This window comes from Gouania willdenowi, chromosome 14, assembly GCF_900634775.1.
Source record: "Gouania willdenowi chromosome 14, fGouWil2.1, whole genome shotgun sequence".
NCBI classification, from domain to species: Eukaryota; Metazoa; Chordata; class Actinopteri; order Blenniiformes; family Gobiesocidae; genus Gouania; species Gouania willdenowi.
Window position 1 is genome coordinate 25560530 of NC_041057.1, and position 15397 is coordinate 25575926.

Below are 15397 nucleotides of genomic sequence, written 5' to 3' on the forward strand. Positions count from 1 at the left end.
TGTCACACCAGGGCCAATAAGAATATATGGAAGACTACAGTGCCTGTGATTGATGAGGTGCAGCTGAACAATACACAATCCAATTCTGCATCCTTCAGGATAAAAAAGGCAGGTTTGTCTGCCACAGACAAGCTTTGTATCCCTTAAAACTCCCCGTAATGTTCTCCAGCAGCAGACAGAGTCAAAACTTGCAATGACATCTCATAGTGATGAAGGTTCAATGATTTTGATGTAATCACTCAATTTGTGCCATATTCTTTTAAAACCATCCATGTTAAAAAAAAAAAAAAAACAAAGGCAAACAGTAATCATTCTTACAACCTCCTAATGTCAACATCTTTGTGTGGCAATTTTCAAAATCTGCCTTGACTTACCTAAAACCTATCAGTCTGAAACATGAACCTCCAATTTCTTGTTCTCTCCAGTGATGGCTTCTGTAATATTGTCCCTATGAAAGGCTGCATGTGATGCACAGCGATGCAGGCTTGCTTGGTAATTGAATCCTGTCAAGCACTGCAAATATTGATGGAAATTATTTTTGTAAACTAATTTGTTGGAAATTTAGCTGTCAAAACCTTTTATACAATCACAAAGATATATTTAAGCAATCGTAAGTAATAAACAATCATTATTTGTTATCTTTATGTATAGCTAGTAATGCAATGTATGCTTTTTCCTGTGTTTTTCTCTTCAGTTCAGCAGGAAGGCTTAATGTTTGGATTTCAGCTGTGATGTCTTTATTTTGAAGTTACAGTGAGAAGATAAAGAAAAATATTTAACACAAACTGATGGAGAATTGTACAGGTGAACTTCTGCCTCTCAGCCCAAGTATAGCTTTGAGTGGAGATCCATGCTTGTCTAAACATTGAATTAGCCAAGGCTTTTTTGGCAAGCCCTTCTCTGGCTGTGGATTATCCTCTCCCTCACAATCGTCATAATCACACGTCTAATCTTATCAAACCTCAGCTTTATCCCTGCCAATCAGCTCCCACGCTGCATTCTTTTGTCTTACCTCCTCTCCTGTGGTTCAATTATATTCACTCTTATACTCCCCTTAAACCCCCTGCTCTTACCTTTTACCCCTTCTTTTTTTCCATCTTTATCTGCTTTCCCCCCCAACTGTCATGGCATCAGGGTCAACCTTGACCCATCCAAGCGCCAGGGCTCAAACAAATCAGTCTCGGGTTGTACTCTTCCACAAGGATCAAAAACAGTTAGTAAGTTCCCATGTCTCTTGCTTCTCTCATCTGACTGTTGCCTCCCTATTTGTCTGCTTGCTCCAACTGGAGCTGCAAAGCTTTTTTAACTTTTTGTCTGCATGACATGTGATTCCTCTTCAAAGTGTCTTGGTCCAATACAACATAGGGGCAGATTCACTAAAGGTTTAGTTTTTTTTTTTTTTTTTTTTTGAAGTTTTAAAACGTGTGCAAACGTCACTGTATGTGCTGATAAGGGATACAAACCCCTGTGAATCAGGGCTGCGCGTGTTCAGCATGTCACAATGCACCCACCATCCATTTTAGGGCGTTTCCCTCTGATGAATGTATAATGTAGGCAGATCACATAAGGGTAGCAAAAAAAGTGAAGGGGAAATGAAAATAAATTAATACGGTGGACGCAATGCATTTCATCAAATCTGGAACTGTTGTTTATGCACCGGAAAATAGTACAAATCACAGGCAGGTGAAAAAAAAGGCTCCAGTTAATCTTTCAGTATAAGAAAATATTTTAACAACAACAATAGTCAATATTAACAGCCCCTGAAATAAAATGCAGAGTAAACTGTGTGTGAGGGAGAGAAACAGCTGAACATGAGGCTGCCCGTGTGGAGTCTGGGGTGGCACGCTGCAGTGCGGAGAGGATACTGTGCGCAAAAATCCATGGATGTTGCTCCAAACGCACCTCTCTATGTTTTGAACATCAAACTCTTGTGTCGCAATAATGGCAAGGAGCGTCAAGCCAGAATCAGCTGATCAACTACGTAATTTAGGCAGCGATGGAACAAGGCTTCAATCTCAGCGTGTGGTGACACAGCGCTATTCAGGAGGTCGGACCTACTGGGTGATGGTCAGTAGATCATCTCCAAATGCTGTAGACTGATTTCTCTGTTGCTGCATTAACTCAGTTCAATGGCATCAACAGCTCAATAGGACGGTTTCTGTCCAAATCTGCCTGTTTTCTATGGACTGATGAGAGCAAAGTTACAGGAACAAACGTAGCAGCCACATTAAATGTGAGGGGGAAAATAACATTAGTTTTTGAAGTTCAATCACCAGGACTTTTATTTCTTTTTTTAGTTTTCAACATTATTAAATGTTTGTGCAGCAGACAGAGAAGTCCACCTGCCTCAAATTTAACTTCTTATGTACTCACCTCTCATGTTGAACCTCAACCACGTCTACACGTGCACTAATTTGCGCCACAATCTTAGTGAATTCCCCACAGCCGGTAATGAAACAGTGCCACCAAAGGATTTAGGGATTTTAATACCCTTTATTTCAGATCTTAGTGAATCCGCCCCATAGTTTCAAGCATGCTTGCCTTAAAAAAATAATTTTAACATTTTTAAAGTCATCTGGATTAATGTCATAGTGTGCATGGATCTCTTTTGGTGAGTCTTTCATAAACACACCCTCATTAAAGTTGCCTTCATCTGTTGTGTTCGTAAGGCTCTCCTTTGTTGGGATGTGTGTAGCAGAGAGGGAATGTTAGGTCAAGGGACAGTGTTTGTACAATGCAGGTCAGAGGAGGGATCGGGGAAAGGGTTAGAAGTCGTAAGGTGGAAGGTATTTCCTAAATGAAAAGTGGGAGAAGTTTGGCACTTCTAATAAGAAGATCTAATAAGATGTGATAAGATGAGATGAGATAGATATGATAAGAATATATATACAGTAATAAGAAAAGATAGTGCTTTATTGATTCCAAAAGAAATTCAAAAATTGTATAAAATAGTGATTAAGGCTTGCAATAACCAAACCAATAATATATTAATATATATTTATGGGTGCGGTAATGAAATGCAATGTAATCTATGGGTTAAAAGGTTTACATGTTCTCCCAATGAGTTATGAAACAGTTTAAAAATTAGGTTTCAGGGTTTTCACCATCATCATACCTGCATGCTTTCAAGGCTTTGAGTGAGAGGATTAAAAGAGTGCATTAATTTAAAGGTAGGATCATACTGTTTTTTTTTACATTAGATGCCTGTCTTTGTCAATGCTTGCTTTCTCTCATTCTGTAAATCCCATTGCTGAATCCCATCTCATCTGAGAGTGTGGATTGGTATGTGGTGTGTGTGTGTGTGTGTGTGTGTGTGTGTGTGTGCGCGTCTCTGACTCTGCTGATTTTTCCTGCAGGGTCACAAATGAATCTGAGGGAATCAGGAGATTTGCGATCACAAGGTTGGTATATCCATAAAGGTCATGGTGATTGTGGTTTACTGAGTAAAGACGACTGTGATTCCTTTGGGGTGTTCTTTGAAAATGATTTGCACGAAACATGTAGCTTCTTCAGTTTTGATTTGACGAGTTGGGAGTTCAGGATTTATTCTGGTGATGATGATTAGGCATTTGACTTCGAGGAAGTCCAGTCACCCACTTTCTATGAATCAATGTGTCTGTTTTTCTTCTTTTTTTAGTTGCCATCTACTTGGGTATCAAAAAGCGTCCGAGCCCCGGGCCATCGGACGTTGCTGGGATCTGAGGGGCGCTGGGCGGCGGGACCCTGCGGAGGTGGTTCTGGCTCTGCGGGAAGCAGCACTCGGATGTGGCTGTCATGTCCACCATGCCGGACCTTTTCTGCTCTCCTGCACCCACGGCGTGGCAGGGGGCCGTGTGTCTTTCGAGGCTGAGGTGTGCCATCTTTCCACGGGTACCTCCGAGACTTCTAATGGGGTGCGGTACACACGACTGTGGGGGGCGCCACTAGTTTTTCGAGATATCGCCACCCAAATATCCAAGGACCTCGAACTTTGAATGGAAAGTGATGAGAGAAATGTGTGTGTTTTACGTGAAGGTGTGTGCTTTTGTGTGAGTGTTTATGTGTGCTCAGAATAAGATCCAATGATACAAAGAGAGTAGTGAGACAGGACGGGGCTGGACTCCAGAGAACAGACTTGAAATGAACTTTGTATCTCTTTCAAGACTTCTCCCCTGCACACACACACACACACACACACACACACATATTTGACCTGTGAAGTCACAAAAACAGACACGCCCTAACTTTCCATCACCACACCTGGCTCAGCTGCTCCACCCGCTGGATCACATGGAATCTATTAGAATATTTTCTATTGCTACTCTTAGCCATAATGACTCTTTGTTATTTATTGCGCTGATTATTGTTCTTACCCAATGTCACTCTCCCCGCTACAGGAAACATCTTGTCTGGAACATCACTGACCACCCAGCCTTTCCTTTTTAAAATCCCTTCCTATTCACTTTAAACCTTTGCTTCATCATCTGGAGACTGCAACATGTAACTCAAAAAATCTGCTGTGATTTCTTTACAGTGACGCTTGCACTGGATTAAGGTCAGTGGGGGCAGGGCTGACAGGCATCTTGGAACAGCCAATCAGAAGCCAGAACAGAACAGACAAAGAAGCCAATCAGATGTTGGAACAGCTTAGCTACTGGGGTCGTGAGCTTTAGATGTTTTCACTGCATTTGATGAGCTTGACGTCCATGAGTTTAGACGTCTATGAGACGATAATGCCACAAAAAACAGTAATCTGAAAGTCTTTTCACCTAAATAAATGAGAACCATTCTCACAAGAAAATTGAGGTTTCATATGTGATTCAATTTATTTCAAAATTTACATTAATTTTAATGAATAAGTTCATCCCTAAGAACAATGCATTTTTTACACTAAAAGCTAATTTTATTGTAAAATAAAACAAAGTAAATTCTGGTTCTATTTTTACTTCAGTAAAATGATTGTTGCTCTGATTGTAGCGTTCATTGTGTTCTGGTTGTTTACACTGCTCTGAAAAGTAAGGCGAACACATAAAGCTTCTATCCAAAGTCAAACATCTCGATGTCCCGCCCTCAACAGCTCTACTTCCTCCCCTGCCAATCTACCAGAGGCTACGCATCTTTTTTTGTGCACGTTTGTGCACATTGCAAAACATAACAAAGTCGCATTACTACGCATAACTGTTAGCGTGCCATAACTATTGATTAAAACATGTTTGTTACCTGTCCATGAGAAATTTTGCCAACACCTGGTCCTTTTGGAATCCTTTTAAAAGCATTAAGTCCCTCCACCTTTGAAACTTAATCCGGGTACCAAACTTTGTACCCAGATTTTTCTTTTGTCTTTTTTCTTATAGGTTGGCAATTGTGGAATGGGTAACTTTGGAGTTTTGGAGCACTCCTCCATGACGCTCTGCTGCTCAGAGTGATACCTGTTAGAGACCCACGGCCTCGTTTCAGTGCACAGTTAATGCAGCACGCAAATTCACTTTGATTGACAGTGCTTGCTCCAGGAAGTCGAAGCTTATTGGCTGGGCGCACTCAGCAATCTTTTCCATTTGTATAGGGTCTATAGGACGAAGGAGGGACTTATATACCTTAATGTATATGAATGACACCTGCAGTAGACCATAGTAAAATACTAGTTAGGTATTGTTTTGCATTTCAAAAGAATCATACATAAACATAGATTTTTCAGAAACTCCGGATATCAGCTTTAAACTACACAATGTAACTCTAAGTCAATTGCACTTTTGGAAGATCAACCAGTCCAGTTAGGAAACAACAGTGATTGTGAATCAGTTTCACCTGATGATGTTATGTAATTATTTAGCAAGACATCTACTATAAAGGAGTAGTTCTGCAGGTGGTGACCACAGACCATTTATTTGTCCTTATTCTTTCTGGATGATTTTTGGTCACGTTTGCGTATTGCCAGTCCCCTGAGGCGGTGTCTACAACCCACAGTTAGTGCAGCTCATCCAGGAGGGCACATCACTGCACACTGAGGCGATACCAGCAGACATGCCAGTATACCAGGAGACATGGAGGGTCTGTAGGAGACCAACAACCCAGCAGTAGAACCGCTATCTGCTCCTTAGTGAGGGTCATGGAGGGCCAGAGCATTACAAAATGACCTGCAGCAGGCCATTAATCTGCTTGTTTCTGCTCAAACAGCAAAAAACAGACTATTAGGGCCCAACGTCCACAAGTGGGGCCTGTGCTTGGCATTTGGCAGGGATCGCCAAGAGTGGCAGCTTCTCCATTGGCATCCTGTGCTCTTCACAAATGAGAGCAGGTTCGCACTGAGCATATATGATTGATGTGACAAATTCTGGAGATGCTGTGCAGTATGTTCTGCTACCTACAACATCCTCTAGCATTAGTGGTTTAGCGGTTGGTCAGAGACGGCCTGGGGAGGCATTTCTTTTGAGTGGCCCGCCGCCCTCCATGCGATAACTAGAGGTACCCATACTGCCATTAGGTAACAGGATGACACCCTCAGACCCATTGTAATATCATATGCTTAGACCATGATCTCCAAACCTGAATCCAATCCAGCAAATCTGGGACATCATGTCTCATTTCATCTACCAATTCCACATTGCACAACAGACATTCCAGGAGTTGACAGAGGCTTTGATCCAGGTCTAGGAGGAGAGCGCTCAGGAGAACATTCGTTGTCCCGTCAGCGACATTCGGTATCTCATCAGGCGTTGTAATGGCCACACTCACACATACACAACCACAACTGAGCTTAATTTTGACTTGTCTTGAGGAATTTCAACAGAAGTTGGATCAGCCTGTGATTGGATTTTTTTCACTTATTTTTGAGTATGATTCAGAATCCAGGTCTCCATTGGATAACAATTTTGATTTCCATAGATTATTACATGTTATTTTGTTCTAAACGCATGCCAAAAATGTTCCAACTGGAATATTTCATTCATTGAGATCTAGGATGTGTTGTATAGGTGTTCCCTTAATTTTGTCTGAGCAGTGTAGATATTTTGCCTTAAATGCACCTTGACAGGGTGGTGCAGTTCATTCTTGCCAGTCAAGTGGAGCCTATTTTACATTTTTTTAGGTGGACTTATAAAGTAAGTAAAAAAATGATGTTATTGCGAGAGATAAAGTCCAGATATAGTCTTTTGACATAGAGCCTGTACTGTGATAAAGTACCTGTCAACTGCCAGTTTTCATCAGAGCAGGGGTTCTGCTGATCACCTTTGATGCTTCTTTTTCCTCTCCTTGAATAGTATGTTAAGGTTTTGTTAATTCAGACAAGACTATTACTTGGAAGTCAAGTGAAACTTCAAAGAAAACATCAAAGGTGATCAGCAGAATTCCTCTGACAAAGACTTGCAGTTGACAGTTGAAACATGAAGATGAGATGAAAAGAAATTCCTGAAAAACTTTTAAGAGAACAGTTTATTTGTGGTAGTTTCTGTTTTTCTAAATCAAATAAAATCTGATCAAAGGCTTTTCTAATTTTGATACCTTAGATGTCTTACAGGGAGCTGTCTGTTATTGTTATTGTCCTTTTAATTACCTATGAGCTCTGATTGGCTGGATTCAGTGTCCATCTTCATTAGATTCACACCCTGCTGTAACCTGTTACCTCTGCCTGAACTCTACACTGACCAACCAACCAACGAGCTGTGCGGTTCCATGGCATGTGATCTTTCCTTCAGTCCTCGTCTCCGTATGTGGAGTGGGGGTGGAGGACTAGCTAAGTTAGAAAAAACTCTCTGATTACACATTGACACAAATGTAACAGACACTTCCCAAATGTCCATCCTCCTTTTCTCTTGGTGCATGATAAACCGCTCTGTCCATTATTGATGACTGTGGGGATCCAGGCAGGCGGTGCATCAAGAAGGGCCCATCTAAGGCTGTGAGGACCATTTTTTCTTTGTCAGTCCAGTTGCCTTTACAGTGAACTACCCCAGCGCCTTCATACAGTATTTAATGTAAAAGAAAAAAAAACTGACAAAAAAATTAAAAGACAAAAATTAGGGAGACTTTCTATTCTCCTTCCCTGTTTTTAGTGAAAACCGTACTGTGATATTTCTGTAGGCTGCAGAGGTCATGTTGTTTGGCCGCTGATTTACTGTTAATACTATCTCTTAGTTTGGTCATAGTGACCAAAACCACTGAGCCCATCATCCCCTGCTCATCTTCCATTTTACCCTGCCTGCATTCCACCCTTGCCATCCTTTCCCTTCATACACCAATGAATTATTTTCATCATCATCATCATCGACTTTCCCACCCAGTCCTCTTTGGGTGTGCACTTTGATCAGGCCTGACAATGGGAGCCACCTACCCTGTGTCCTCAGAGTGGAAAGCAGACACCAACATGTAGACACTCTCCCTCTGGACATTTCCTATTGTGGTGTATATTAGCTTTTGGTAATATAGACCTCAATGCACTTTGCTTTAACTTGAATCAGCTCCTTCCAGTGTAACTGTATAGGTGATACCCAGAACTAGCCACTGGAGGGCGCCAATGTCTTAAATGTGAAACACTTGGATTTGTGGATATTTGCACAGGTACTTTATTTATTTTTTAGAATAATATCATTAAAAACAGGATTTATATCAGTCAGTTAATGGCTGTATATAAAATATATAAATATAGTATATATCTTAGAGCTCAAGGTTTATTTATAGCTAGAGCAAGGGATGTTATTCTAGATTAAAGGAGTTTCTGTGACAATGTGGAACTTAACCAACCTGCAATCCTGCATGACTTCAGAGTTTTGGGGAAACAAAATGCACACAGAAGATTGGAAGCTTGCCAAACACAGACATGTTTAGGCTTTTAGACATGAACAGCTGAATGAAGCTTCCTCTTCGCCTCTCACACAAACTAACAGAAGGGCTTGAATGATATACAGAGATCTCAATCCATGTTACAGCTCGTAGATATGTCAAGTTTTTTCGAGGAGGTGTCTGATTTCCTCAAAATCTTTAGATGGACCACATTGTACTAGAAGGTAGAGGATGTTCTGTTTTTGACCCGGCACCAGGACCTTTAGCAGTGTGCAGTTTGCTTTTAATTTCAACTTGAATTATCACTGATCCTGAAAGTTCTACAACACATTGAAAGCCCTGGGTTGCATTCAAGCCATAGAAATGTTACTGACTGTGTCATTTCAGTCAGGTTGGCTGAGTTACTCAGCCAGAGCTTTTGGAGTAATCTGTTTGGTGTAAAACTGATCATTTTTAATTTTGGATGGGTGAACGTTCATTTAAGGTGAATTCTAATGTGATTTTTTTTTTTTTTTTTTTTTTTTGATTTGAGTGTTACGTTAATGCTTGTATAGTTTCTCGAGGTTTGAGGTCTAGATTTGCTATGGTGGATGGAACAGTATTATGGCCCTGAGAGAGCTCTCAGTATTAACATTCACTGTCATGTTTTATCCAAATGAGGCTGAAGAACACACAGTTATATACTATTCTGCTGTTTAACTCCTCCCATGAAAAGCAAACTGTAAACTGATGGAGTGATTGTGGTATACAAGAAGGTTGAATAAAATTCACTTATGTTGGCATCTTTAGCATTCTGGCGTCTTGTTTCTGTCATCAATCACAGCTACCCTACAGGTTTTTCTTAGTGAAATATATTGATTTCACATGATGTGTGTCAGACAGACTGAAATGACTCCTTGTTTTAATAGGGCACTTTTTTATTGAGAGGTGTGAACAGCTTTAATTGTTGTTACTTTTTTTTAACAAAAAGTAGGTGATGGACACGTCTGCCAGGTAAGCCCAAGATGTCACCAACCAACACAGGAGAACGTGAAAAAGAATAAAGGACAGAAATAAAATCCTACAAGGAAGTAAAAGAGGTTATCAGAATTAAGAGTCTCTCAGTGTGCAACTGTTCCCTCCAGATGGTTGTCAGCTGGCTCGATTGCACATGAATGGTCACAAGAAAATTAAAGTACTCTGCTCTTTACTTCTGGGAGGGGATCATGCTGTCGATGGACTCTCCCTTCTCTAGCTTTTTCTCCATCTCCACCATCAACTTGACACCATCAACTACCAACTGGACCTGGTACACCTCAGAGGAGCCCAGACGGTCGGCGTTGGAGATGTCAAACACCCCCCCAACAGAGGCAGTGTCCACACCACCTGATGAAAGATGGAAACATAGTTTCAGAACAACACTTTCTGCTACCTGTAACCATCTTATAGGTTATTTCAGCTAAAGAGTTAGCAGACCTGTGCCACGCTTCTGCAGACGCAGCCGAGTGAGAATCTCCTCAAATTTGGCATGTGTGCTCAGCTTGGGAAGCTTAACATGGACACCACCACGCAAACCAGTGCCCAGGTTGGAGGGGCAGGTCAGGATGAAGCCCAGATGCTCGTTCCACATGAAGCCGTGGTTGTGTTTCTTGAAGATCTCCTCAATCTGAAAGACAAAAGATGTCAGTGCAGAATTCTGCAACATCCTATAATGGTGTCCTCTCGAGACATGATCTGAGTACCTTCTGCAGGCCAACGCAGAAACGTCTGAACACTTCCCTCATGTTGCCTCCCTGCTGCATGGAAATGACACGCAGGTGATCCTCCTCATTCACCCACACCAAGAAAGTTTTGTTGTCGTTGTGCCTTCACGGAACCAAAAGTCATTGTATAAGGAACTACAAACTGGTCATTTTTTATGTTATGTTAATCAAACTTGTGGGTGTAGTCTTCTGATTGAACAAGTTTTCTTCTTCAAAAAAGACTTGTATCTTTTGATCTTTTAAATTTTGTTTTATGCTTTCTCTGCGTCTGCCTGTCTTGACCAGTTCACACATAAAAAATATTCTTGATTGCATTGTGGCATTCCTGGTTAAACCAAGTCTGGATAAAAATGAAAAAGGTTTTTGTAAACACTCACCAGATGCCTCTCGCATCAGGCCAGTCACGGGCCATACCAGCACAGGTCAGCAGAGGAGACACAGGCTTGTCAAACAGGAAGTGATCATTAATCAGCTGCTCCTGCTCAGCATCAGTCATGGACTTCAGGGGGTAGTACTTTCCCTTGAACTCACCATCTAGGCTGGTCAGAGCTATGAAGACATGCTCACAGTTAGAATATTGAGCACATGACATAAAGCACTTAAGTCTTGTGATGGTCAAAAGTCCATTTGTTCGTAAATTGTGTCGGTTTGCCAGGATTCTTCAAATCTGTTTACCCTCAACGGACAGCTTCTCGATAAGCCGGCGCTCGCCACGGCTATTGTGGGGGGGCAGGGTAAATCCCTTGATGCTGCGACCAGTACGCACACGGCTAGAAAGAACATAGTTGGGGTCCAGGTCATCTCCACCCTAATGACAAAGTGAAAACATTGACTACCAGCTGGACAAAGTAGAATAAACCATCTCTCTATTGGTCACTGGGATAAGACATATCTCATAGTTGTTTGAGCAGGTTGAAAACTGATGAGTACCTTCAGGTTTTCGAAGTTCAGGTCGGTCTTGTGCTTGTCAGTTGGCTTGTATCCACCATGACGGTCGGAGATGATGGGGTCGAGCAGATCCTTAAAGACTTCATAGGACTCCTCATCACCAGCGACACAGCCAACAGTCATGATGAAGGGGTGACCTGCAGACAGATGGGAGATTTTTCAGTTCAACACTGATGAAGAATATACAAACTTTAGTTTGTCTGATATGGATGATTTTCTGTGTTTTCACCTGGGTTGTCAACACCGGTCTGGATAACATCATCCAGAGTGTAACCACTGGGTGTCTGCTTGTCCCTCAGCTTGCCATAGATTTCCTTGGTCAAAACCTTGGCCATGTGGTTGTTGTGCTTGGATAAATTGGGGTACTCCTCCTCAACTTTGTAGTTGAGTTTGAAGTTGTTGTGGGTGTTTCCGAAAGGCATGTTTGCTTTCTAACACTGCAAGAAAGAAAAAAACAGAAAGGTCTAGGTCGTTGAGTAAAGGTGATCTTAAAGTTCTTAAACATTTGGAGTTATGTGATATTCTACAAGACAGCTGCAGGGCCATGCTGCCGTCAGCAAAAGAATCCTGGTAACGTGTCACTCAGTTTGTAGCATCTCAGATGTCAGGTTGGAATAGAGTGTGGACAGGAGTGCTGGTCATTGTGGTATTTTTAGCAGCAGCACTTCTGACTCTATACCCTTTTTGTCCTACACATGGACAGGAAACATGTTGGTTCCTCTGTGGAGCTACTGAACCATATGTCTAGATTCCACCTTGACTCAAACTTAGACAAATAAATAAGTTCTGTCCTATAAAAACCTAACTTTCTATTTAACACACACCAGGAGTACTAAGATGCTTTCTTGACAGGCACTTTTCCATTCTTGATCTGTATTCAACTCTCACCAAATCAGATTTGTGCTTACTAAGAAGAATGTTCACATAATCTAAGATATGATGCATGAATATAATCTTTTTGGTCACAACATTGTTCACTTAGCGTAAACATACAATCTTCAGATGACTGTGTTTAGGACTGTCACCAACACCTTGAAACCATCTACATTACCACATAAACTTAACCAAACTGTGCCAAAAACTACATCCAGCCTACTGAAGAATTACTGTAAGCTGATATGTTGTTGAAGATTAACACCTTAAAGTTCTATAATCATGATTGATGAGTTCAGTAGTCTTCCATTAATAATCTCTAAGCACAGGTTGCAGGTTCCTTGTATTTATATATGCAACATAGGTACGTAGGTACAACACAATAGTATACTAAATCTGCATCAATAAAAAGACGTATTGAGTTTGGATACTGAAGCCACTCTAAACCAGTTTTTCACAGATACAACAAAATTATTTGGTTTCCCAAAACACACAATAATATTTTACTTGCTTTACTGTCACTCATACACAAAATAAATTCAGCCACATAGCTGTTGCTTTAAAAAAAAAATTGGATAGCTCCATTAAACCAGTCCCCATGTTTATCACCACAACACTGTGAGATTTATTTACCTGCACACCAGACAAGCACAAAGGTAACAGTCCTTGGGATCAGATCCTGTTCACCACAGCTGAATTAGGGGTCACCCAACTCTGCATGTCCCTGCTCCCCATTTATATACAAGTATGTCCTGCAGTCATTGGCCTGGCTATTTTTGTGCCTGGTGCATGCTCATTGGCCAAAGCCTCTGCACTCAGTTTATGAAAGGGACACATTTTCATCCCAGCCATCCAAGAGAAGGACTGTTTCCCCCACCCCTGATCCATACATAGCTCCACTTAGAGAGTGGGTGTATGTTGCCTTTGGGTGCGGTGGTGGTTAAAAAAGCTGTGCTTCACTTTTGCACACCATGCCACAAGAATCATGGCTCCCTTTGTCAGACAATAGACAGATGGCATTCCACAAACCCTTTTGAAAGCATTGGCCTTGCAACTGTGTGTCACATGGTGAGAAGGGTAACCCTCAAATGACTGTTGCTCCAGGATCCTTTCACAGCTCAGAAAGGTTTGGAACAGGACCTTTGAGGAACACACCTAGAGGAAAGGGAAACCTTCTCAATTGACAATTTAACATTTACAATTATGTTTCCCAGAAGATAAAGCTTTAGCAAATCATGACCATGAGATTTAACCAATAAATTGAATTTGAAGAATTACTGTAAGCTGTTATGTTGTTGAAGATTACCATCTTAAAGTCCTATAATTATGATTGATGAGTTCAGTAGTCTTCCATTATTAATATCTAAACACTGGTTGCAGGTCCCTTGTATTTATATATGCAACATAGGTACGTAGGTACAACACAATAGTATATATATAGTATATAGTAAATCTACACCAATAAAAAGACGTTTTGAGTTTGGATATCAAGGATTATGTACGTTATTTCTCTATAGTGCACTTAGATATCCCACCGCTCAAGACACGGTTCCATTTGTCTCTTCATCAAATTTTGTTATTATTGATTATGTCTCAAGTGTCAACACACAATCCTTTACCACCTGCACAAGAAGCTCACGCACAATTGGGTATCCAATGTATTTATTCATTCACTCATTTATTCCCTCATTTATTCATTCATTCTATTATTGGTGCATAATTCCTCTTGCTGTGTTTATAAGCTTTTAGAAATCCCTACAAAACAATAGGGACTTACCCACTTGAAATCTACTTATTATTCTAATTTTCACTTAATGAATCTGCACTTGGAATATAAATTGCTTAAGGAGAAGTAGAGAAAGACAGATGATGCCCTCTTACACATTGGCCTCTTTAAGTTCTCCATTTTCTCAAGTGCTTGATACTATCAATCCCCTTACAACTGCTTACAGCTGTTGTTTTACTTTTTTATGTGATAGCCACCAACGGACCTGGTCAGGACTATCTCGAAACAGTATTTAGTGAAAGAGTTGAGCCCCAATGATAGGGGACACCCTGAACAGGTACTCAGTAATGTGATTACAACCGGAAATGAGTGTGGACATGAAATATTAAATGTTTATTGACAATTCATCCAGGGAGCCATGGCAGAATTACCATCAGCACTTACAGTATGCAAGCAAGGGGCTTCCCAGCATGCAACGCTGTTTGTGGCTTGCCCCATGCGTGTCTACACAACACTTGGCTGGCTCACACCTGTTCTTATGGGTTCCTTATATTACAATCCATGCTCTGCACCTTGTACAGAGAGCACTGAATACAACCTGAAAGCTTTTACATGCAGAATGTCTTCAGTTTGTTCTTCTCTTCTGCTGCCAATGCACAGAGATTCAAACACCAATCATCTTCCGGTGTCCTGCAGCCTTGTCCTTAAACGACAGTCCCTCTCATATAACCCAGCTGTTTGTTGCTCCTCAGAAAAGACATTGGTAACTAAATCATAGCCGATTTCTGAAATCACTTCAGGTGTTCTTTTTCACTCATAGAGTCAAATGTTAGTATTAATTACACATGATGCAGACCTTTGGTTGTTGCATTACAGTAGACCTTTTCCTCAGAGGTTCTCACTTTCAATGTCCAGAATGAGATTGTATCAACTGCCAGAGCAGCACTAGTTGCTGGCATTTTACCCAGTCAGGGTCGGGAATAGTTATGCAACAGGGCTTGTGGGTGATCAGATGAATGTGTCTGCTAATTGTGGTCAAAGAGCACTGACTGTTTTACAACAAAGCAAGCCATACCCATTGTGTCACTGATTGTGTATTCCCCATTACTGCACATTTTTCACTCATTGCAGAGTTAATGACATTCAAAATACTGTGAAATGATTATAAGAATTATTCGGGTTTAAACATTTGCGGCAGAATTCGTTGGGAACAGTTGATTGGCTGTGATATTTGATTACTTGTCTGCGGTCTTAGAAAGAGGGGCATTTTTAAGATGAATTAATGTACATAATTCCACATATTTCTTAAGGTATTTGTTTATTAGCTATACAACAATACACTGATTTTATGATA

General features: G+C 40.9%; 2 protein-coding genes across 6 annotated transcripts in view; one reads left to right on the forward strand and one right to left on the reverse strand.

Annotated features, from left to right (window-relative positions):
• The window catches only part of mark4a (MAP/microtubule affinity-regulating kinase 4a), a 74559-nt gene extending 68980 nt beyond the window's left edge, over nt 1-5579 (forward strand). For 2 of the 5 annotated variants that reach the window (XM_028465888.1, XM_028465889.1), the window contains exons 16-18: nt 1135-1217; nt 3357-3401; nt 3638-3830. In XM_028465888.1, the coding sequence (XP_028321689.1) occupies nt 1135-1217; nt 3357-3401; nt 3638-3702 (193 nt within the window). In that variant the 3' untranslated portion in view covers nt 3703-3830. Of the gene's footprint in view, nt 1-1122; nt 1218-3356; nt 3402-3637 lie in introns of all 5 variants that reach the window. The other 3 variants (XM_028465884.1, XM_028465886.1, XM_028465887.1) reach the window with 2 other exon arrangements.
• Nucleotides 5580-9650: 4071 nt separating this feature from the next.
• ckma (creatine kinase, muscle a) lies at nt 9651-13108 on the reverse strand. Its single transcript, XM_028465898.1, has 8 exons — nt 12951-13108; nt 11674-11881; nt 11427-11581; nt 11172-11304; nt 10874-11045; nt 10476-10599; nt 10210-10399; nt 9651-10119 (listed from the first exon to the last, which is right to left on the reverse strand). Exons 2-8 carry the CDS (start codon nt 11864-11866, stop codon nt 9941-9943), a joined length of 1146 nt encoding a protein of 381 aa, XP_028321699.1. The 5' UTR covers nt 11867-11881; nt 12951-13108; the 3' UTR covers nt 9651-9940.
• Nucleotides 13109-15397: the final 2289 nt, after the last annotated feature.

Bases quoted from the DNA above. Each gene is read 5' to 3' on its own strand.
- ckma (XM_028465898.1), bottom strand. From the start codon at position 11,866: ATGCCTTTCGGAAACACCCACAACAACTTCAAACTCAACTACAAAGTT. The intron at 11,046-11,171 runs GTAAACAGATTT...ATGTCTTCATAG, and splicing joins CGAGAAGCTGTCCGTTGAGG to CTCTGACCAGCCTAGATGGT. The intron at 10,600-10,873 runs GTGAGTGTTTAC...GGTTCCGTGAAG, and splicing joins CCTGATGCGAGAGGCATCTG to GCACAACGACAACAAAACTT.